Source organism: Pollachius pollachius, assembly GCF_949987615.1.
Source record: "Pollachius pollachius genome assembly, chromosome: 2".
In the NCBI taxonomy this organism is placed as follows: Eukaryota; Metazoa; Chordata; class Actinopteri; order Gadiformes; family Gadidae; genus Pollachius; species Pollachius pollachius.
Window position 1 is genome coordinate 35,290,557 of NC_136935.1, and position 24,256 is coordinate 35,314,812.

Consider the following 24,256-nt stretch of genomic DNA (forward strand, 5'->3'; position numbering starts at 1 on the left):
TTATCCCTAACTGGTGCAACCACCAACACCAACCTTAATCAACCGTGGATTAATAAACTGTTCAACTGTTACCGCTCTCGTCTGTGGTCATTTGTGCCGTGCGTTTGGGTCCACCCCGTCTTGAAACGTAACAGATTATCGTTGAAAGAAAGGCCTTGACACACAAGAAAGTAAGAGAAGAAGAGGAGAGAAGACAGTCATCAAACCGTTTATTCATTTCATTACAATGTAATTAAAAATACATTTGACATTGATTTACAACACGTTCAGCGGATATCCATCAACCCTGGCAGGACTGATTAAATATATTTGTCATCTTCCTCTTTGCTAGACATGGATGCCACTTTTGTCAGCCACAAGTATTTTCCCTGAAATCACATAATTTAGGGCTTTCCAGTTAATCACGTTGCCTGGGGAGTAGTTAAGGTCCTCTACATAGCGCTGGATCTCACAGGGAGAGAGGACCAAGTTCCACATGTGGACGTCCCCCATCATGCCGACAAAGCTCTGCTTAATGTCAAATCTGCCACCGTGGGAATCCTGCTCCTGTAGGGAAAGGTTTACGAAGAGCCATTTAACATATCATTATCTAAAAGATCAAAGAACACACATGTATATATCATCACATTTATTGATATATAGTACAATAGGTATTAATTGATAATGCTACCTGTCCTAGCATGATCAAACTGTTTGAGGTTAAGGTTCCATCAGTACAGTATTTTCTGGCACTTGGTCTTCCATCCAGCCAAAGCTGCACCAGCCCAGTCTTTCCATCCCAGGTGGCACAGACGGACTGCCAGGTGCTCAGTTTGTATTCCTGCTCGAACATAGTCACGCCAGAATTCTTGACATTCAGCTGGAACCGATTTGCTTCATCTTCCTTAAAAATCAGGAAGGCATCGAAAAAGGAGGTAGTGGACATGGAGAAAAGGCTGTGGCTTCTTTTGAGGTCTGTGAAGGACCTTGAGAGAAGAGCAAACAAGACATGTTCATGTAGTAGCCAGTATCAAACTCAAATAGAAGGAGCCTTTGTACGTATCTCTGTCTTTGGATTTCGTCAACAATCACCCATCCGATCGACGTCCCGCTTGGCGGGTGTACTGCTGACGACTAAAGGAGGTGGTCGAGTGGGAAGTGGTTTGGATGAGAGGCTTTCTTTTTTTTAGAAAAGAGAAACGTGACAGATGTGACGTGTTGCTTGTTTCTCCGCTCAGTCGATAGGGGGCACTGGACCAACGACCGCTCATCATGTTAGTTTTGTGTGTGTGTGTGTTGACAAAAAACATATTCTGTTGTTTATGTTGGTGATTAGGTTGCAGAGGCACGTTTTGACAGGGCAGTGCACTAATATACAATGTCAATATAAAATGGACCAAATAATATACAATATGAACTTAAAATAGATACTTCTATTATCATAACTATTATTAGTAAAGTGCCTCTGTATTACCTGAGACAGACTGTGATGGCTGACAACATCTCGTTGGTTGGGATCAGCTTCACGTAGTCCCTGCCGTTCTCCCTTGGAAAGTTTAATATTTTTCCTGTGAGATCTGAAAAGACAAGCATACTATCTGGTTCCAAATGATTAAATATTTTGTACAACCCCCTGAGCAGCAAAGTAAAACTGTCCATAACTGTCCACCTGTTGTAAATCTACTCCAGTGAGGTTAATGGCACAAAGCAACCACTACTGAGATGAGCTCACCTTCAGAGGCTGCTTCGCATACAGTCAGAACCATCACTATTAGTAGAGACTTCATCTGGTACAAATAAACACACAAATTAAAATTAATTTGAGAAATTGGACAGTATAATTGTTGAATATCAAAATATTATAGTAGTTCATACAATAGTATAGTAGTATAGAGTATTGTGTTATAACCTACCTTCATGTACTCTGCCAGTGTCAGGAAGTTGTGTCGGACAGTGGAGGAAAAAGTAGAAGCTTTTAATTTCACTTCCTGCTTTTTTCTTTTTCTTGTACAACTCAATAACATTTGTCTGCACTATTTTATGAATGGTTTTCATACTTATTTTAAATGGTGTATGTTAGTTTGGTGCTGAGTAAATGTCAGCAACGACTAGCAGTCTCAATTAAGTTGGGTAAGTTCAAAGTTGTGAAAACGGGGGTGTTTTGACCTCTTGCATTGTAAGTCTTATAGTCTATAAAAACATATGATTGTTAAAACCTTGAATATAATTTAATATAATTCATAATCAAGGTTATTTCTAATACAATATAGCCTGAAAAATCACTGAAAAATAACATACACAATCTGCATTTGTCCCTACTGCCCTGTGCGCTTTTTACCTTAAAGTTACACCAGCGATTGTCCGACCAATGTGAATTTGATCGAACAAGTGCATATCAACCAACCGAACTTGACAGGCCTAGTGTTCAATTTGACAAATATGCTTTGATTTCTAGTACAGGCATTTTGTGAGTCTAAAACCGTGAACCTCACACAAATGGCACCCCATTTACAAATAAAAACTAATTTGGTACAATTTGTAACAAATGTGCTGTTTATCAAAAAAATGACTATGATATGTCCTCAGAGATGAAGGAATTTCCTTCGCTGAGCAATGCTATAGCCAGTATTTTCTCCTTAAAAATATCAGTTACGGGTCTGAACCTTTGATTTTGTTTTTGGCCTTTTTGGTTTGTTATCATTCACTATTAGATTAATCAATCAATAGATTCATCAATTTATAATAATATTTTGAAACATATTCATAATTATCAACAAATTTTTCAACAGATATTTCATAATGTTACATGAAAAAAGATTATACTCATATCTTTGGAACATAGTTACCATGTATGAGTCATTCAAATCAATATACTCATATATTAAAAACAAGCTTATGCATGTCTATTCTATAACCTCTTGGTTTTTGGGGTCAACTTAATTTTTTATGCAGATTTCTGGTCAGTTTTCCTCTACTTTCCACCCGAATGATATCTTAGGAGCTTTGATAAGTTTTAAATTATATATGTATAAGACTAGACCTTTGAAAGAGTTTCTGTTCAGATTTTTGCGTCGTCATGTCTTACAATGCCTGGACTATCATTTATTCCAGCTGTAGAATAACAAAAAACAGTTTATTGTATTTAATGACACTGAATGATTTTTCTTCATCCCTCTCAACCCCCCTTGTTAAAAAGTAACATCTGAATGGTTAAACTAAAGACCTTTCAAAATCATCACCAGAGTTTTGAGGACAAAAGGACAAAGTCAGTTCCATTTTCAACCCAATCAGCTGCCCCCTTACATCTTTATTTAAAAGAAAAGGGGTCATGACTTCCTGTTGCTGCGGTCATATCTACTTGTTTCTACTGTCATGTCTACCTGATAGAGTGCTTTAAGTGAGGGAGGACGTGATGAAACCAGTCCTCCCTGTGTGTTAAAGACACAGAAGAACACTGAACAGTAGCCACATTGTACAGAACAGGTTTCAATTGTCATCATGCCTCCAGAGACAAAAGGTGATGCCTACAGGGACAAAAGGTGTTCATGTGTGTGTTTATCACTCAGAACCAGGGAATGTTAAGACTGATAGTGGACATGGGCGTACGCAACACATGTGAATTGTTGAATTGTTGAGAATTGTTGGTTTGATCGCTTGATACAAAATAACCATGGCAATATGTCAACAAGATCCCAACGTGGATCCAATATATAAAGAATGGATTAGATTATGGATTCAAATCAGAATAAGAATCAGCTATACTTTTTAATTTTTAATGTTACTTTTAACAAATCCTTTTCACACGTTCTCAAAGCGAATGCTAAATGTTAAGAATTTGTCTTGATTTTCCCAAAACAAACCTCTTTGAGGCTAAATCAAATCAGCTTGACAACAGCTGTTTTTATTTCATTTTGTGTGCAGTGTACAGACGTAGAGATAATTCTTCTCTTGCCTGTAGTCTTTTTCCTCACATTTATTTCTGAAGAAGACTCAAATGTATTCTTATCAACTAATGACATTTTAAATGTAACTAGGTAGATCTTTTTTTGTCAAAACCTACTTAAAGTGGAAAACTTCAAGATTTTATTTAAAAAAGAAAGTGTATTAATCTAACCCTAGCATTTGCAGTATACTATAAGACAGAATACCCCTGATCTTAAGTCTCCCTTATCTTACAAGTAGCATGCCTGAAAAGGCTCCACTGCTGGGTACAACTGATGTTTAGTCTCCCATCTAGCTGAACCAGATACACCAGATTTAAGGTTTCCCTTATCTCAGCTGAAAAGCGTTGGCCACATGTTTCCACAGCCAGTGAGCAATGGGGAAGATAAAATAGTGAACTATTCCCTACTTTAAAATGTCAATAAACGCTGTTGACAGAGTGCCAACTGTAAGAGAAAAACTATGCCAGTCACTCTACCTCTAGGTAGGTAAACTCTATTCTTCTCTAACTCTCTCTCTCAGTCTATTCTTTAACTCATACGTTACCAAATAAGATGGCTGTCTCTTCCATTTCCTGTGTGTGTGTGTGTGGTGCGTGCATGTGTGTGTGTGTGTGTGTGTGTGTGTGTGTGTGTGTGTGTGTGTTTCTCCTTGTCTCCATGTCCCCTATTCCCTACCTGCACCTTAAAGACATGGTCCCTATTCCCTACCTGCTCCTTAATGACGTGCTCCCTATTCCCTACCTGCTCCTTAATGACATGTCTCTTAGCCTCTGCTCCTTAATGACTTGTCTCTTAGCCTCTGTTCCTTAATGACATGTCTCTTAGCCTCTACCTGCTCCTTAATAACATGTCTCTTAGCCTCTGTTCCTTAATGACATGTCTCTTAGCCTCTACCTGCTCCTTAATGACTTGTCTCTTAGCCTCTACCTGCTCCTTAATGACATGTCTCTTAGCCTCTGCTCCTTAATGACATGTCTCTTAGCCTCTGCTCCTTAATGACATGTCTCTTAGCCTCGGCTCCTTAATGACATGTCTCTTAGCCTCTACCTGCTCCTTATTGACATGTTTCTGAGCCTCTGCCTGCTCCTTAATGACATGTATCTTAGCCTCTGCTCCTTAATGACATGTCTCTTAGCCTCGGCTCCTTAATGACATGTCTCTTAGCCTCTACCTGCTCCTTATTGACATGTTTCTGAGCCTCTGCCTGCTCCTTAATGACATGTATCTTAGCCTCTACCTGCTCCTTAATGGCATGCATCTGAGTTCATTGTTGGTCACTTTGGATAAAAGTGACAAATAATATGAATCATAAATAGTCAAGCATCTGAGTACTCATAGAATTGTTTGAGTGCTCATAGTGACAGTGGGGCAGAGTCCTCTTGACACACCAGGGTGTGCACACTTTGACTCACACATGGAATGCTTCTCACAGGTGAAACAATTTGTGTGTTTGTGTGTGTGTTCGTACGTGTGTCTCTGTATGTGTTTGTGCGCCAGTTTTTGTGTGTGTTTTTGTGTGTGACAATTCACGTTGTATAAAGGTGATACATATGTACTAGTCTTATCTTGTCTTAGATATCTTTCCATCCAACTGATGGATGCCGAAAGGCATGCGCAGGGGTGGGCAATGGCACCCCAAATATTCAAACTTTCCCCCATATCCGACGTCTCCATTAAAGACTAAACAAATAGCTAACCCTTGTCCCTAAACTATTAAGGTAACAAAAAACTTTTCATTGATTAAGCTAATATTAAAGTGGTATAACTAAATAGAATGATTGTATTCTTTTGGTCTTAGTAATGAAGACAGAGGGGTGTAATTTGCCCTGATCCGATATTTCTGTTTGCGGTTAATCACTTCCCCATTGTTAGAGTTTCAGTGAGCTTGCTAGATCGCGTTACAAAATGTCATCGTTGTTTTGATTCATTGCTTCACACAGCATTTCCTTTTTTGTAAAGCTTCTCCAAATCTTCGCTCTCCCTCTCACTGTTTTCACTGTCACTATATTGCAAATTCAGCTGGTTGCACAACACGTTTGTGTGGTTTAGCGAGTCATCCCAGCAGTCCTTCATATCTCTCTCTCTCTCTCTCTCTCTCTCTCTCTCTCTCTCTCTCTCTCTCTCTCTCTCTCTCTCTCTCTCTCTCTTTCTCTCTCTCTCTCTCTCTCATGGTTCCCTCCGTGTTCCCCACAGACCTCACAATGCCCGCCCCGCCCCCCAGCAGAAGAGCCGGCTAGATCCAACCAGTTAAAAGTGTCCAACCAGTTAATAATCAAATAATACAACTTACACTTTTTGTTGACGGCTCTATAAAACAAAATGATAGACAAACAGCTTTTTGTAGGAATAAGGACATTATTATCGACGATTAACATCGTTAACAAAACGTTTACATATCAAGCATCAGTTATGAGTATTTTAAAATGATCACATATTGATATTGATTTATATTTGTAAAAAACACAAAAATAACACAATTGTTAATATTTGAATATCATTTATTTAAAAAACATAGGTCATTAAAAAAATCACTAAGGCCTGGAAATGGTTGTGACGTGGGGCTAGTTGTCAACCATGACCCACACTCCGAAAGCAAACACGCACCTCATTGTCTCTTTCTCTCTCTCTCTCTCTCTCTCTCTTTCTCTCTCTCTCTCTCTCTCTCTCTCTCTCTCTCTCTCGCGCTCTCTCTTTCTCAAAACTGTACACACAAACTCACCTGAGGCCAGTCTGTCCCTCGTACACCTCTTGAACAGACAGCTCTGGGTCAGTCTGTTCCTCGGACACTTCAAATACATTACGTGACAGGACCAAATCAGCACCACAGAAGAAGAATTTCAAGGTAAGTTTAGTTGATCGCTCAGCAACTCACTTCAGCATTAGGCTTCCTTACCCTGAATAATGCTGTGGTACTGGTCATATGAAGCATTGGACCCAACAATATAAGAAAAATTGTATTAAGGTATTAGGTGAGTTCATTTACATAAAGTAATCACATAATTGGGATTATTCGGTTATGTTCTGTAACATATGTACCTATTTGGTAAGAATATACAAGATTATAAAATGTATTATATTTTCTAATCAATTAATAAAAATATATATATTGACCGATATTTTGTTTATTCGACCACTTTTTACAGTTTCCATCTTATTGTAAAAGTATTGGTCTGTGTTATGGTTCTCTCTGACTGTCTCTCTCTCTCCGCAGGTGTAGCCACTGTAGCTCGTTGCGCCTGGTTGATGGTGATTCACCTGCCGTGTGATTGGTTGGTTTGTTATTCTCAGCTGAACACAGCCGTTCAGATCCCGAAAGGCCAACGGATCTCACGCCTGGATAGTTTCGGAAATCCCCCGAACGGGACACTGTGTACCTTCCACTCAAGGCTCTCTCCGTCTCCAGCCCACCTCCTCCTCCTTCATCATGACCTCCACACACACATGCTCCCTTACTCCCCACCTGGTGTTCATCTCCTTCCTGTGGTCCTCAGCGCTCTGCTTCCAGCCTCTCTTCTCTTTGGTGGGAGATTCCTCCACTCACCTTGAGATCACACAGAGGGCGTTGCTCTACAAGTCAGCCGAGGTGTGTCGGGCATTGGCCTCCGCAGAGGGCCGAGACTTCAGCCTGACGGTGGGTATTCTTATGGGAGCCGAGGGTCTTCACCATAGACATATATACAGTACATAGACGCCGCATTGACTGCTTTGACCTGTTTCCGCCATAATAGAGAGGGAAAGACTGGCCTGTAAATAAATACAAGGAAACAGGGGCTGCAGTTTTTCCATACTACATGAGACCCATACTACATGATCTAATGGACCTGGGCGCTGAGTGGCGGTGGATTAGCTCTGTGATATAGGACGGGGCCAGGCCATTTAGGGTTTTATTCTGTGCTGGATGGGCAACCAGTGGAGGGATGCTAGGATGGGGGTAATATGATCCCGCTTTCTGGATCCAGTCAGCAGCCTAACTGCGGAGTTGTGGACCAGCTGAAGGCGCGGGAGGAGTGATTGAGGGAGTCCTAGGTAAAGGGAGTTGCAGTTATCCAGCCGTGATGTGATGAAAGCGTGCATTACTTTTTCCAGATTCTGAAATGATAAATGGGGTTTCATCTTAGCAATGACTAAATATATGTATAAGGCCCTGACTCTTAGGGTTTTCTTGGTCTGCAGTTCCCATTATTACTTTTATCTCGTTTTTATATTTAGTCCTCTACTCCCCTAGTTTACTTTGTAGCTCTCTGTTCTCAGTTTTTAGTTTATCGGATCTCCAGTTTGTTATTTTCCCGCCCCTCAGTTTGTAGTTTACCCGCTCCTCAGTTTATAGTTGACCCGCTCCTGAGTTTGTAGTTTACCCGCTTCTCAGTTTGTAGTTTTTCTGCTCCTAAGTTTGTAGTTTTCCCGCTCCTCAGTTAGTAGTTTCCCCGCTCCTCAGTTAGTAGTTTTTCCCCTCCTGAGTCTCTAGTTTTCCCACTCCTCAGATAGACGACAGCTTGACGAGCTCCGAGGTGCAGCGGGCGTGCTCCACGAGCGGATCAACGCTCCTCTCGACCGTCATGTTCCAGGCGGCCATCACCAACATATACCTGAGCAACGCCGCGATAGACGTGGCACTGGCGCTGGACGAAAGGGTCCACTTCGACGACGAGGAGTTCCAGGGAGGACGTGATGTCATAACAGCAGGTATAGGGGCAGGAAGTAGCAGGGCTAGAGGAGTGTGTCAGAATAATCTGTGTGCCATTTGGTTCCTCCCTGATTGCCCCCATATTCAACCCATTAGAATAACTGTTGAGGGGAGAATTTTTCTCCCTGTTAAACCATTTAGTGTAAATGTTTACCTTAACTACTGAGAATCTGTGCTTCATACCATAACTTCTACTTGTGTCCATGATATCTACTACACTACCCATGAGCCCGAATTTAAGGTCACTGCTCCAGACAAATGTCAGACCAGCTGAATGCGGGAAACTGACACAAGTGTGTTTTTCTGTATTAACCAAACCACTGCGCTGATTCCATTAAGAGTCATTTCATTCATATTAATTCCTGCCATTACAAGACACTACGAATAAATCCCTACAACCGGTTTGAAGGTATAATCACAACAGAACATCAATGCAAAGGGTGGTAGGAACGAGTCTAGCAGTTCATTTCTGCTTCCTAGGCGTGTCTGCAGTGAAGGCCAGCGTGAAGCTGGAGAACTTTGTGGCTGGAAGGCTCAACCTGGGATTCGTCTGTCACACATTACAGGTGGGCTAGAGGGAGTGAGGGAAGGATGGAGGAGCCAGTGGTTGGAGGGAGGGGTAGGTGGAGGGGTTGATGGATGGAGGGAGGGGTGGATGGATGGGGCTGGTCAGATGATGGTAGGTGGAGGGGTTGATGGATGGAGGGAGGGGTGGATGGATGGGGTTGGTCAGATGATGGTAGATAAGAGGGGTGGGTGGATGGATGGGTTTGGTAAGTTGGTGGTAGGTGGAGGGGTGGCTGGATGGATGGGGTTGGTAAGATGGTGGTATAGTGGGAGGGAGGATGGATGGATGGAGGGTGGAGAGATGGAGGGAAGGGGGGAGGAATGATTTTTGGGATAGGGCGAGATTATGACTTGAAGTATGGTGAGCATCTTTTGCTTGTAGAGCCCCTCTGTAATCTTTAATTCTTCTCCCAGGACTTCTACAGCCACAGTAACTGGGTAGAGCTGGGGAACAAAGCCCCGTACAGCACCCTCATCAGGCCAGACCAACAGCTGGAAAACCTGGCAGGTAGGCAGCCCTCCCGGCCCCACAGCTAGGGTTTGAAAAAGCATCATGTTTACACAAAGTCTTTGTGGGCCAAAACAAACTGGGTGTACAAATACATAGGAGGATAGTAAGTGTTAAACATGGCCAAACAAGCCAAATGGTTTTCCACCAACAAACGTGTTGGAAGACTGCAATACACTACAGGTATCAAAGGCTTTACAAATAGTTGTTATCCTGTATTCCAACGATACCCACGCTTGAGCAGTTTGACTCTTAAAAGATGAATGTGTCTTTGGTTTAGCACCACTCAAAGTTGTAGTATTCTCCTAAACTCACTCTAGGCTCGAGTGTCCCAACCTGTCGGAACTGCATCGATGGGGACTGCACCGACAACATCCTGCCAGATGTTCTGCAACAGGGGCTCCTCACATCTGGCTACTTCAACCTGTTCTCCTCAGCCAAGCCAGCAGGTACCCAACCACTAGACTTTTAGGTAATTTAGGACTTTCATCCTTTCATGGCGTAAACACCCAACCCACGCTTGACCCTCAAAGACCACTCACGGTCAGGCGGAAGACCCAATAGAACCTCATGAGAGGCCAACGCCTGGCACACCTAGGTAGAGCGTCACCACACATGGCGTCACCATGCAGAACCCATTTTGAGCCAATCAGAACGATCCCAGCAGATCACGTCGGATCAACCCCACGTTTCCCCATCAGGTAAGTGCAGCCATGGTGGGGCGTTCGACAAGACCAGCCTGCGGGACCCGGTGGGCGGGATCAGCAAGGATGACCCCGGATCCCCCCACGGGGCCCTGCACTACCAGGCCGCCGCCCTGGCCGTCAACGCCACCGTAGAGCTGCTGGAGGACATCCGATTGGCTGTGGGGGACAAGAACTTCCTGCGGTAAGGCGTGGGGAACTCTAGCAGCTTAATACAATTGAAAAAATGCGAGCAATTTATCTCTCTATCGGTCTCTAGCTCTGGTTTCTATAATGTAGCACTGAGCTTATTCGGTTTATTTTATGCACCGAAATGATTCTTTCACCTTTTGAGGTATGTCTTCTTTGTTGAATGCATTTACTGTAAGTCGCTTTGGACAAAAGCTTCTGCTATTGTAGATACATTATATACATTAAATGTAATATAATGTAGCATATGTAGTCTGCAAGTTATTTAAATAGCACTAATAATCGGATAATCTATGTAATAGGTTTGCAAGGTTCAATTTCCATGTAATGTTTTTAAGGGAGTCTCCAGATACCGGAGCACACCCTTATGTAAAAAGTATTCAGAACATTGCGGTCTGCCTGAATACAATATACTTCAAAGTAGTGCTCAAACGTTGATCCATTTTTTGTTATTTATATACCTTCTTATACTTAACAAATTAATTAATCTTATAATTGTACGTTTCTCTTGTAAAAGAATGTCTATTGATGATTGTCCCTTAAATCTCTTTAAACGTTTTTCTTTAAATGTGATTCCTGCCTACTGTAAAGCACTCTACATGGTGTCTGTATTGCGGCGGGTGCTGTACAAAAAGACTTCCCCGGCCTTCGACAAGCCTAGAGGCAGGTAGCTAATAGCGGTTGAATTGGATCTAATAGTATCCAGCACCAGGAGGGTTACGGCTGACACTTCAGGCAGCCATGTTAGGCCACGTTTCAGTTCACTTTGGCTCGATCGGACAGCTGTCTGAAGCGAGCAACGACGGAGCTGGTTTGAAATGGACGTGTGTAAAATTGCGCAACGCTTTCCGTTAACCCAGTGGTTTTGTTCTGAAGAACCCTGAGGTGGCTGTGTTCTACATCCATGCTCCCCTGCTCTGCTCTGGCCCAGGTTGATGGGCCTCTCCCAGTCTTCTGTGCTGTGCTTCGTCATCGACACCACGGGCAGCATGAGGGATGACATCGCCGAGGCCAAGCGGGTGTCCTTCTCCATCATAGACAGCAAGAGAGGAACACAGGAGGAACCCTCGGCCTACATCCTGGTCCCCTTCAACGATCCAGGTCTCTGTCTGGCTGCCTGGGTGTCGGTCTGCCTTTGCTATCTGTCAATCTGTCTGTCTGCCTGTCTCACTGTCTCACTGTCTGGTTGTCTGTCTGTCTGGCTGGCTGTATGACCAATTTCAACCAACCGTAACCGTAATCAATATTCATTCGCCTTTGTGATGTCCAGGTTTTGGCCCGTTGCTCATCACAACAGATGCAGATGTGTTCAAAGCAAACATCAACCGGCTGACAGCATCTGGAGGAGGCGATATACCAGAACTCTGCCTGTCCGGACTGCAGGTGGGACTCATATATTATATATATAAATATATATGTTCCATAAATTCATATATTCATAAAATCAATACTATTCAGGATACGTTGAAGCATATAGATAGATATAGAAAAAAAAACTTTCTGGTGTGGACACACCCAATCCATTAGAGATATTATTAAGACAAATATCTAACTGTTAGATTTGCAATTGTTAGTTGAAATATCAGCCTCCCATGTACATGGTTCAAATGTATTGGTAAATGCCGTGAAAAGGGCATCTACCAATAAATCTAGTGTGCTTATGTTTTAAACCCCCCACTGTTTATGAAAGCAGCATCAGCCAAGAAAGGACTAAAAAGGTAAAAGCAGTTCATTCATGCTGTCACTAGAGTCTCGGCAGTGTCCCATAAAAGAATAACTCTGTAGCGAGAAGAACATTTGATGGAGCTGTTTGAAACAAGTTCCTTGTTGCGTCTTTTGACGTCTTCATTGTTCTTTCATTAATATTCCTTTCTTCCCCATCTTGAGTACCTGATGGTCTGTGAGGCGCGCCAACTACCTTCTAACATGTTTTCATTGGTCCGTGTTTCCTGTCCCTGCGACCAGCTGGCCCTGGCGGCAGCTCCACCCTCCTCTGAGATCTTCGTCTTCACTGACGCTCCCGCCAAAGACGTACACCTAAAGGGTGCCATCACTGCCCTCATAGAGAGCTCCAAGTCTGTGGTAAGTCTGTCTGTCTGTCTGTCTGTCTGTCTGTCTGTCTGTCTGTCTGTCTGTCTGTCTGTCCGTCCCTCCGTCCGTCCGTCCGTCCGTCCGATCTGTGTCTCCTTGGGGGTGGTTCATCTGTGGTTGCATGGGGAAAGCACTGTTGATTGTCCAACTCCAAGACTGTACTTTTTCATATTGTTCCCACTTCCAGGTGACCTTCATGTTGACAGATGTAACGGCCAGTCGACGGCGCCGCCGTGAGGCTCAGGGCGGGACTCTGCGGGTCATGAGCCAATTAGATGCCCAGGTGTACCGGGAGCTGGCTCAGGCCTCTGGAGGACAGGCCATAGAGGTCACCAAGTCAGACCTGACCCTGGCCACTAGCATCATAGAAGACTCTTCAGCCCCCGCTGTGGTACGATCGTAACCTATAAACCTGTGGCACGAACACAACTTGGCTGGGGTACAACAGAAACCAAACAAACTGCAGCATAAACGTAACCTGCCAAGCAGTGGTTGCTATTACCTAGCAACATGTACAATAGAGATTTTGTTTTTAAGAGAAATCAATTGTATGTTTGTAACCTAGTAAGGTTTTGGAAAGACATCAACCTTGCAACCTTCGGCAGTTCAGTTACCTATCAACCTGCAGTACCAGCACAACCTGCAGTACAAACAATTTAAACATGTTTCAAACCACTTCGAAGGAGACGTTTGAACACCTTGCATTGCAGCATGTGTTGGCTTTAGCTAGCACATTTGCACAATGAAGCCTACACATGAAGGTTTCTGCTATGTGCGGAACTTCATACTGAACTGTACTCCATTCAGTAGTTGACCTGATGAGTATGTGTGTTGAGCTGAACACCTGTTCTGTTGTTCTCACAATGGCAGGTCACGCTGATCCAGTCTATAAGGAAGCCAGGGAAGCCAGACACCTTCAGCTTCCAGGTGGACGGATCCATGAGAAACCTGACTGCCTATATCACTGGAGCTGCTTCCCTCACCTTTAACCTCACAAGCTCCTCAGGTACCACTCACTCCATTCAATATTACTGACTTAATAATCCCAGAGCGAAGATTCAGAGATATGGGATATTTTGGTTATAAAAATATACAGCTTGTTAATGATCCAATTTCTTTGGATAGGCAGTATCACTGAAAATATAAGTGACATCGCCTTTTTTTTAAAGTAATACACAGTGCAGATATAGCTAAGTAATGCAGTCTTCTTCAAGCGGGACAACATTAAGAATGTTGCTTTCTTCTATAGGTTAAAGGCATGCCATTGTCTGCTGATTAAGCGTTAATGCAACACACCTGAATAGAGCTTATTGTGGTTACGGAAGTGGAAATCACATTCATATTCTGCATAGAGGTTTTGATGAATAGCCATTATGTCGTCACCCTCCAAGGTATACCTACCACGCACCAAGAGATTGTGAAACAATGGTATCGGCTCCTGTAGAAGCCACAAGTTAAATAAAAGTTTTCAGAAAAACAAGTTTTATTCGGCATGTCTGGTATATGCTAGTGCTATATTTGATATAGCAGTGCTATACAGTTATTTGGCTAGGATATAGGCTATGAATACATAACATTGAAAGAATATATAACTGGAATAAGTTACTGAATTCATATGTACACAAGTAACGTTATTACTTCTAAAAACCCATCCACTTAGCCAACACACTCCCAACGCCTAAGCAGTGATTGCAGTCAGGAACGAAGCACTGTACCATGTCGACGCCAACACTATAAAAACCATATGAAACAATATACATACACACACACAATATATTAAAAGACTTTCATTAAAGATGGTATCAGCGATTCTAGGTGTTGCGTTCTTCTTCAAGGAAAGTAGTCTAATCAGGATCGCTTTGAACTCACTTTATTTACTTAAGTATTTCGGTATGGTAACTACGAAGCAGAAGGAGGGGAATTGTATTACGCACGTGCGGAGCGACAAACAGCAATCCTCTCTACCTATCTCTCTCTATGGCTTGCCGGATGTTTCTAAAATTCCTCGGGCTTCAAGTCTTGCTTTTATACTGAGTATGCATGGCCTATAAAACGCACCGGTTTCGCTATTCTCACCTTTCTAAAGGTGCTGCCCTCTATGGCTGAAATAGTTATTGCAGCTTATGTGTCCTGCCCCTTGTGGCTATGTATAGTAATTACAGCTTATGTGTTCTGCCCCCTGTGTCTATGTATAGTAATTACAGCTTATGTGTTCTACCCCCTGTGGCTATGTATAGTAATTACAGCTTATGTGTTTAAAATACGTAACAGTCCCTCCTTGGTCATCTCAGATGACCATACTATACGATATTTTAAGTCATAAACATCATTTACCACACCGAAAACATAGTCAAAGTAGGAAAATCATCAATACCACCAACCGAGGTGGAAAAAACTCCAGAGGGGAGAGAAACCACCTCGCGTCCCCCTAATTCTGAAACGGAATTTACCTTGGTGAGTCTCATAGGAAATACAGGTTATTGTCAACAACACAATAGGAAGCATATAACCTGGTTATCATACAATCATATGGTCAAAAGGCACATAGATAAATGCATTCATAGAAATTTGGAGTAATACTTCCTGGTAATATAAATTTTCAGCATGTAAAAAACATTATAAGTAAAAGATACAAAAACAAGTAGCATGCAAAAACATTAGAGGTAAAAGATACAAAAACAAGTAGCATACAAAAACAAGTAAAATTACGTCAATTAAAATTTCAAAAATGTCTGTAGGCTTGCATAGATTTGAATGGCCCGGGTGATCTTCATGTATTGGTGCGCTGGTACATGTGGGGGGTTTTGGACATTGTGAATGGCTCAGGTGATCTTCATGTATTGGTGCGCTGGTACATGTGGGGGGTTTTGGACATTGTGAATGGCTCAGGTGATCTTCCTTAGTTGTCCTCAGGACTTGTAGTTCATGTGCCCAACGTTTGTCCCTCCTTGTCAAGGGCGCGGCTCACATAGAGAGGTTACTAGCACATCATGTGAGCCTCCTTCAGGCGTTCATTCATCCACTCGGTCATGTCAACAGCAAGAAACCTGTAAACAACTAACTCAAAAAATCAACAGTCCCATTGGCAGTGCAGTGATACAGAAATAACGGGTTGCACTCACATCCAAACAATACTATCAATAACAAACAAATCCCGCATTGGTTGTTTTAACAATTTGTTATTCAAGTATATTCGGGATATTAATTATCTTAGAATTAGACTTTACTACTGGTGTTGACTATTCTTATTGCAGTGGGATATGGTCGGGCCCCTCAGGTGATATCTCGTCCATGTTCACCAAATCATATCTGACTCCTACGTATGCCTGAATGGCACTTGATCCTTCCGTAGAGCCCACTGCTGAGGTGATCAATCGATGTAGTAGTCCTCGTGCGCAGGGAATACAACAGCAGCCGACCACAATTAACACGGCAGCTGCCATTATTCCTGCGATGAGCACTGACTGGATCATGTCCTTCCATCTACCAAACAGGTTCTCCATCCATCCAGTGAAAGGGTCACTGATACCGGAGTTCTCAGCCAATTCTAACCTGAGGGATTGTAGTCCGGCCAATGCCCTGGCCACTGACCCATCAGGAGCTGTGTTATTTGGGATAAAAGTACAACATGTCGTCCCTATCATTCCGCACTCTCCTCCTCGTTCTGCTAATAACATGTCTAAGGCTAGCCTATTCTGATAGGTCATCCTAGAGGTGGCATCTAATTGTTCGGACAGTCCTTTGACTGCCTCTTCTGTAAAGTTCACAAACCGTTGTTGATTATAGTATATGTAATTTATCCAGTCAACATTTTTATTAATAGTAGACCACCAGAATAGAATCGTTTCAAATCCTGCCGCTATTTGATTACGGGCTTTATGTTCGTTTGGGACTCCATGGGGTACTCCTATTGAATCTATATATATGTTTTTATCAAAACTACCCGGGACGGTTACATGCTCCCGTTTCCGACGGGTCAAATCCGGGAAATCACCACTCCTAGATAATTTGAGATCCATTACAGTCTTGCTATTGGGTAAAATGTAGATGGGCATTACCAATTGTGTTATTGCGCATGTGCCTAAGAAGTTAAAGGGGAGAACTCCCCTGAGGGTCTGTCCTCCACAGTACCACCAAATATCACTACGAGCATGGGTCATATTGGACAACTCTTCTATTTCCCTAGTGGTATTACATGTCCCAGGGGGAAGGGATCCTACCTTTCTCCCTGTTCCCTTCCCTGTGATACAATGATAGTCTGGAGTTAGATTAACTTCGAATCTGGGGGGAATAGCTCTAATCGGGGTCTGAGGATACATGATCTGTAATCTGGTTTTTATTGGAATCGAGCACCCCGGGATGTGGCCGTCTACGAACAGCTCCAATAGACAAGCAAAACCTTGTGGTGAGTTGAGAGGGGTGATCCTAGCGGGGGCTGTGGTTAAGCTGGGACGTCCTGCGGCACAAATAATACAGTTGGTTTTGCCCTGAGCCCGGGCCGTATAGTTCATCCATTTCAACCACATGTTCTGATTAAGCTCACCCGTCTGTACCTCCCAATATTCTTCTCGAGCCACCTCGTCAGGTTGTAATATCGGGGTGGGTGAGAGATGTGACGTTTCTAAAAAATAATGCGTTCCTTTAGGTGGTGATTTATTGGGCCCGCATGAATATCCAGAAAGAAGGATTATTATTTTTAGGTCCTCTCCCCTTGTATCCACCCTTAACACTAGAAAGACCAGGCCTTTGTCTTTCTCTTGCGATTTGTTCTCAGGAACGATTAATTCTGCCTTTAACCTTATGAATATTGTCTCCCCCTTGACTGCTAGACCATCACTGGTCCAGGTTTCCTTATATCCATATGTCCTTCTGGTCAGGGAGATTCCCTTTTGGAGTATCTTGTAGCTGGTCGTCAGAGGGTAATAACCCTCCTTGTACCCAGGGTGAGTAAGCCACGACGCCTGTGACCACGTCTGGCAGGCATATTTTCCTTGGAAGTCTCCACCTGGTCCGGTTCCTACACACATGTACTTTTCTGCCAAATAGACCCGGTCCGTCCGGGTCCCACAGGGCAGTAGTTGACAGAAATCTAATTCAAAGATAGTTTCTACCCCCCGACAGTACTTTAGCAAGACATGACCTGGTATTCTTGGTTTGTACGGTGGGTACCTGACGGGGTCCTCATGTAGGGCGGGATTATCTCCTGCTCCCTCCTGGAACAGGACCATCAGTATGAGTCCCACCAGGTATTTCCCGAGGTGCATATTCCGGCCCATCGTCTTGGAGTGGGACGTGTTTGTCCTTGGCTTGGAGTGCAGCTAGGTCGGTCAAAGTCTCTGTCCACGATCGGCCAGGGGTATCTGCTTTGCGGCACCGGCTTAGGTGATGCCACTGGGCCCCACGTCGGTCCTCTACAGAAACAGAAAAGGGTGTTGCCAAGAGTACCTTGTATGGTCCTTCCCACCGATCCTCTAGGTTCTTTCGGTGGAGCTTTTTCACCCGGATCACGTCGGGGTCACCAAATGTTGCGTTCTTCTTCAAGGAAAGTAGTCTAATCAGGATCGCTTTGAACTCACTTTATTTACTTAAGTATTTCGGTATGGTAACTACGAAGCAGAAGGAGGGGAATTGTATTACGCACGTGCGGAGCGACAAACAGCAATCCTCTCTACCTATCTCTCTCTATGGCTTGCCGGATGTTTCTAAAATTCCTCGGGCTTCAAGTCTTGCTTTTATACTGAGTATGCGTGGCCTATAAAACGCACCGGTTTCGCTATTCTCACCTTTCTAAAGGTGCTGCCCTCTATGGCTGAAATAGTTATTGCAGCTTATGTGTCCTGCCCCTTGTGGCTATGTATAGTAATTACAGCTTATGTGTTCTGCCCCCTGTGTCTATGTATAGTAATTACAGCTTATGTGTTCTACGCCCTGTGGCTATGTATAGTAATTACAGCTTATGTGTTTAAAATACGTAACATAGGCTGAAACATAAATGATCACATTCATCTGATCTTTCCTCTCGATCCGCTAGCTGCCCGCCCCATAAACAGGCTGTCAAAAAACTGGGTCTCTGTACGCAGCCTATGCTCCGAGATTGTACTCAACGACAAATGGTACCTCCAACCACTCCAACAAAATAAATAGTATAACAACTAATCACCGACAAGGGGTGGGTGTTGTGGGGTTTTGCGCTGCGATCATGATTGTTTTGACTGGATGCACGAAACGCGGAAGGGAGGGGCGAGCTGGCTCTGTTCGTTTGGGATCTCGCTTCAAATACCAATAGAAGTGACGTCACCGAACATCGCTGATACAAACTTTAACAATGTAAACACTAAATAACAGTTAAGGTTCAAAGATGCAAGAACCGCACTTGGGTTGTTAGTCCTTGGAAAAGGACTTCCTTCTCTCGTTCACCAGATAATGTACACAGGCTTGTACCCAGGGCCGTTTCTTACTATATGCACACTGTGCTGTTGGATAGGACTCCGAGGACACAAGGGGGGCCCCATTTCAGCCATTTTTTGTTTTAGTAGGAACATTTCAACTAACAATTTTGTCTAATTTACCCGCATATGGAAGATGTTATAATGGAGATTCTGTCATTTATTTTATTTAACTTTATTTTGCTCCAAATCAAGTGTTTTATGTTCACGAATACTTTGTGGGATAATCCAGGCTTTAAACTCTTTATATAACGATTTTCTGTAAAGTAAGTGGAGAAGATGAGGGGATATTTACTTCCGGAACCAGAGCTGTTCCAAAGGGGGGGCGGTCCCTGATGCATTCCATTGAAGGGGACTTTATCTACAGGTGAACTGGCAGCCCTGCAGGCCCAGAATGAACAAAAGCTTGAAAGCTATTTTTCAAAAGTCGTTGGTCGGGGGTTTGGCTCACCTTTTGAAGTCTCACCTGAGAAATGGAGCATTTTTCCCGGCTCAGTACTGTATACTGTGTGTACTTGTTGTGCAGGTATCTCCCAGGGCTCCAGCCAGCCCAGCGGCCCATTGGGAACCTTCTCCACCGTGGGCAACCTGAGACGCTTCAGCCTCCACACTGACAATCAGACGGGATTATGGGAAATATCTGTTAATTCAAATGATCCCTACTCACTCAAAGTCACTGGTAAGATTTTCAAGCCCACAATTGGCCCACAAGCCATAGATTATCAACCAATCAATGAAGCATTAGGGTGTACCGGTAGACATCCTGTCTACTCAGCATTTCATTGATTGGTTGGTAGAAAGGAATTTTAAGCCATTCCGATCCAGATGTCCAACTATTTAAGCAATTGTCTGTATCGGGCTGGGTCTGTTCCAGGTCAAAGTTCAGTGAACTTCATCTTTAACCTGATGGAAGTGCATGAGGGAGGCCACAGGGGCTACAGTCTGAAAGAGGGCCGCCCGCTCACAGGTGAAACCCTGCTGTCTCCTCCACTAGCTTGGGAACCAAACCTTCAAGGAAATGAACTGGTTTGTGTTCAAACTGGTTGGTTGGTCCAACTGGTCTGTGTTTCTGACTGGTTGGTTTGTCTAACTGGTTTGTGTTTCCGGCTGACTGGTTGGTCTAACTGGTTTGTGTTTCCGACTGACTGGTTGGTCTAACTGGTTTGTGTTTCTGACTGGTTGGTTGGTCTAACTGGTCTGTGTTTCTGACTGGTTGGTTGGTCTAACTGGTTTGTGTTTCTGACTGGTTGGTTGGTCTAACTGGTCTGTGTTTCTGACTGGTTGGTTGGTCTAACTGGTTTGTGTTTCTGACTGGCTGGTTGGTCTAACTGGTCTGTGTTTCTGACTTGCTGGTTGGTCTAACTGGTCTGTGTTTCTGACTGGCTGGTTGGTCTAACTGGTCTGTGTTTCTGACTGGCTGGTTGGTCTAACTGGTCTGTGTTTCTGCCTTGTTGGTTAGCCTAACTGGTTGGTTGTGGCATGTTTTATCTAAATTCCATTGTAGTTTCAGTTTGTGTCCAGCCGCTGAGTCTCGATTTCTATTTTCTCCTCCAGGAGGCAATGCTAGCCTACTAGTGACAGTGACAGGAAGTGACACGGCAAAGCTCACTGAGGTCACACTGGTCGAAGGCTCGGGGTCACGCCAGATCAATGGATCAATTCGGGTAAAATGCAGAATTTGAATTTCCCACTTTTTCTTTCTCTCACTTTTTCAAACCACAGAGCAACCCTGACTCGTGTACAAAACCTCCATGCACTCAATCCTCCACCTCTGGCTTTAGAGGATGCAGTCAAGTGTTTTGGTTCCTGTCCTCCACAGGCGCTGGGCAGCAGTAACTACCTGGTCACCTTCCCCAACGTGCCAGAGGGGGAGTTTTCGGTGCGTCTGAGGGGTGAAGAGAGTGCTAGCACCACCTCCAGATCCACGTCAGCCCCCGGCACCTTCCAACGCCAGGCCAACACCCAGATCAAGACTTCCAGCATCTCCGTCTCTGTGAGCGCTCCATCTCCTCCTGACCAGCCCAACCTCACCTCCACACCCCTCCAGTGTAGCCTCAGTAGCTCCAGCCTCTCATGCGCTAATCTAATGTAGTACACTTCTCCTCTTCCACCACTGCGTAGACCCTCTGTATTTATTATTTATTTTTATTTGTGTTGTTGTACTTCTTGCTGTGCTGTCATGCTCCGTGTGTGCTCCCATGAATCTGCAAAGCGACCTTGGTGTGAGAAAGGCTCTATATAAAATCAACTTATTATTATTATTATTTAGTAGCTGTGGCCAAAGAGTTGCTCAGAATAACGTAAGTGTGAGCTGGCATCCGAAACAGCTCACCCTGAATGTGTACTTGTGTGTTCTGGTTCAAGGTCCAAGCCAACGCCACCTCAGTAGAACCGGGCTCCACCATCTCAGTCCTCTTCACCGTCTCCTCCACCGCCGACGGGGTGGTCAACGCCAGCGCGACCGGCACGTACTCTGTGCGCGTCAGCAACGACCAAGGTTACACCAGCACGGCGCCTGCCACCCTAACCCTGGGCGACGGGGGAACAGCCAACGGCACGGTGGAGCTGACGGTGCCAGGGACCGCGGCGAGCGGGAGCGCCGTGACGCTGACTGTGGAAGCGGCTAAGGACGCCGACGTCAACTACGCTGTGCTGAGGCTCGCATTAGCTGCCAAGGTAACGCCTCAACCTTCAGCTTTTATGTTTATTCAAGCCAATAGTTGTTCTTATTTCGGCAATACGTGGTTTGGCTAATGTCTGAGTGTTGGATAATTTATTTCACATAGATCACATTCACCTAACATCCATTTCTGTCCCAAGCTTCCAAATCGTAAAATTAAAATGTAAATATTAAAAACGTAAAATATTTGTCCCCGACCGCAGGTGACGGACGTCTCGGGGCCCGTGTGTCAGATGATCTCCATATCAGACACATGTCCCTCCAGCTCCGCCCTCTGTAGCTCCGCCCAGTGGCAGTTCTCCGCCCAGTTGACAGATGGGGCAAACGGAACCGGCATTGACTCGGTCTCCGTTCGCCAGGGGAACGGGACGCTAAACACCAGCAAGCAGGTGGGAGCGGCCGGAGAGAACGTCACCATGGTTACCTTCAGTGCCTCCTGCTGTGCGCAGACAGTAGAGCTGGTAGCTGTGGACCAGGCGGGGAACGTGGGCACTTGCAGGGGACAAGCGAAAATCGAACAGCCCACCACGTTGGCGCCGATGCCGGGCATCACTACTGCTAGTGCAGTTCAAACAACGTCCACCGGATGGCGCCCTCTCACTATGTCTTCGCTGCTGTGGATTGGTGTCGCCGTCTCACTCCTCTCGCTTTGAATTGGGTTAAACGGTTACATTTTTGGGGCTGTAGGCCTACTGGATTTTATCTAAAGAAAACACTATTAAGTTTGATCACCCCTTCACTTAACATAGTCTTCTGTCCTCTGCTATGTGCCATTTATGTTAGACTCTACTTTTTCTATTAATCCTAAAATGTCCTCTTTCCTCCTCACCCCTCCTTCCATGGACCTCCCCTTTACTCTGTCCTCTCCTCCGTGGTTATTGTAGACAACCACCTTATAATAGTCCCAGACTTTAATATAACCAATCAGAGACAGCCTAATTAAAATCAGTTCCATATTATAACCAATCAGAGACAACTAAATTATAATAGTTTCAAAATATAACTAATCAGAGTCAATCAAGTTATAATAGTCCTTTTATAATATCTCCAATCAGGTAACTACATTATAATAGTTCCAGAATATAACAAGAGACAACAACGTTTATAATAGTCTCATTAGATTATGACCAATAATAATAATAAACCAATAACCAGCAGTTACGGTATAATTTATGCAATGAAGTAGGCTACTTTGTACAGGTTTTACCGTTCGGGATGTCATGTTTTTGTCTTTATTATGTTTCGTGTTTTTTCTCCCCCTGTCCATCAGATATTAATAGACTTTCCCCCTCGCTCCGCAGGTCCTTTCACTCCCGCCTGTATTCACTTAATTTCCCTCACCTGAGTTTTCCCGGGCAATCTTCCCACCTGCACCTCATTCCCCCATTAGTCTCTCCCTTTATATATTCACCTGTTCTGTTGTTGGTTCTTCGTTTTTGTCATGCCCCTTTTTCCTCTTGGTTTCTAAATTATATGGTTTTATTTTGTCTTTCCATGAAATGGAGCTCAAGTATCTTTATTAAAGGCCCTTTTTTGTTCTGTTTCCTGAGTTGTGTGCAATTGGATCCTATCCCTCCTTGTACCTGCTGGCCCGCCATCACCCGCCCGGCAGTTGTGCATGGTTGTTTAAAGTAGCAAAGTGCCCAGGCAACACCTGGCACAGGTGTTTGTACTGCACTGTGATGACTAGCTGTACAAAAATGTAACGTAGTTATCTTTATTTCATAATATACAAAAGGAGCGGATGCTTTTATTAGTAGGTTATTCAGCTTCAGACTGTTGGCCGACACACTTTACTGTGGGTCTACATTATGGGGTAAAAATGGACCATGAGAATGTAAGACTGAGTCAAATGTAATTGTAAGAGCAGAACAATCCGAAATATGTGACGGTATTTTTTAATTGGTTTTGTAAGAATAGCAATATACTGCCACCTTCTGGTTTTTGCCTAAATTCGCTATTTGAAGGCGGGCGTTACCTGTCTGAATGATTGACATCTGAACGTGTGGCCCCATGATGGTCTGTATGAAAACAGCTGGCTATGTGTGGAATCGCGAACATATATGTCAAGAATCGAGCTGTTACTGCGTGAAGGCATCTTTTATTTTTCCATACCTTATCAAGAGACAAAACCGGTAGAACTATTACCCGTTATTAGAGACACGTGGGGTTGAAAACTTAAATCAATCGTGTGCAACTATGAAATGTTTTCGCTAGTTTTGCAACGTGCACGTTTTTTTGGGAATCCCTAATAACGTCAAGACACCATATGTAACTATTTTGAAAGGCTTCTTTTAAATCCTTACATTTGATATGGCAATTAAATGGATTCTTAATTATTTTGTAGCAAGGATTGTACCAGTCCTGCGTCTTGCCAGAATGGTGTTTCGAGATTAAATACTGTCATATTTCTTCGTTCGCATTTCCAAGAACTGGCTTTTATTGTCCAATAGATAAAAGTATT

The 24,256-nt window shown here is 43.8% G+C and overlaps 2 protein-coding genes across 2 annotated transcripts; one reads left to right on the forward strand and one right to left on the reverse strand.

Moving 5' to 3' along the window:
- Window positions 1-327: 327 nt before the first annotated feature.
- On the reverse strand, window positions 328-1,766 carry LOC307071779 (female protein-like; the record flags this gene model as incomplete). Its single annotated transcript, XM_079730860.1, has 4 exons — window positions 328-546; window positions 671-965; window positions 1,454-1,556; window positions 1,712-1,766. The coding sequence occupies 4 exons, from the start codon at window positions 1,764-1,766 to the stop codon at window positions 328-330; spliced, it is 672 nt and encodes a 223-aa protein (XP_079586986.1).
- Window positions 1,767-6,659: 4,893 nt separating this feature from the next.
- On the forward strand, window positions 6,660-23,335 carry vwa10.2 (von Willebrand factor A domain containing 10, tandem duplicate 2). The gene is made up of 18 exons (XM_079729911.1): window positions 6,660-6,765; window positions 7,135-7,554; window positions 8,405-8,606; window positions 9,088-9,173; window positions 9,589-9,682; window positions 10,003-10,131; window positions 10,384-10,570; window positions 11,507-11,676; window positions 11,846-11,958; window positions 12,541-12,657; window positions 12,854-13,057; window positions 13,537-13,672; window positions 19,639-19,791; window positions 19,987-20,079; window positions 20,667-20,776; window positions 20,932-21,105; window positions 21,477-21,788; window positions 21,996-23,335. Exons 2-18 carry the CDS (start codon window positions 7,348-7,350, stop codon window positions 22,443-22,445), a joined length of 2,937 nt encoding a protein of 978 aa, XP_079586037.1. The 5' UTR covers window positions 6,660-6,765; window positions 7,135-7,347; the 3' UTR covers window positions 22,446-23,335.
- Window positions 23,336-24,256: the final 921 nt, after the last annotated feature.

Excerpts from the sequence above, each read along its gene's own strand:
- vwa10.2 (XM_079729911.1), top strand. The coding sequence starts at position 7,348 with ATGACCTCCACACACACATGCTCCCTTACTCCCCACCTGGTGTTCATC. Across the intron at positions 9,174-9,588 it reads TCGTCTGTCACACATTACAG|GACTTCTACAGCCACAGTAA; the intron begins GTGGGCTAGAGG and ends TTCTTCTCCCAG. Across the intron at positions 12,658-12,853 it reads TAGAGAGCTCCAAGTCTGTG|GTGACCTTCATGTTGACAGA; the intron begins GTAAGTCTGTCT and ends TCCCACTTCCAG.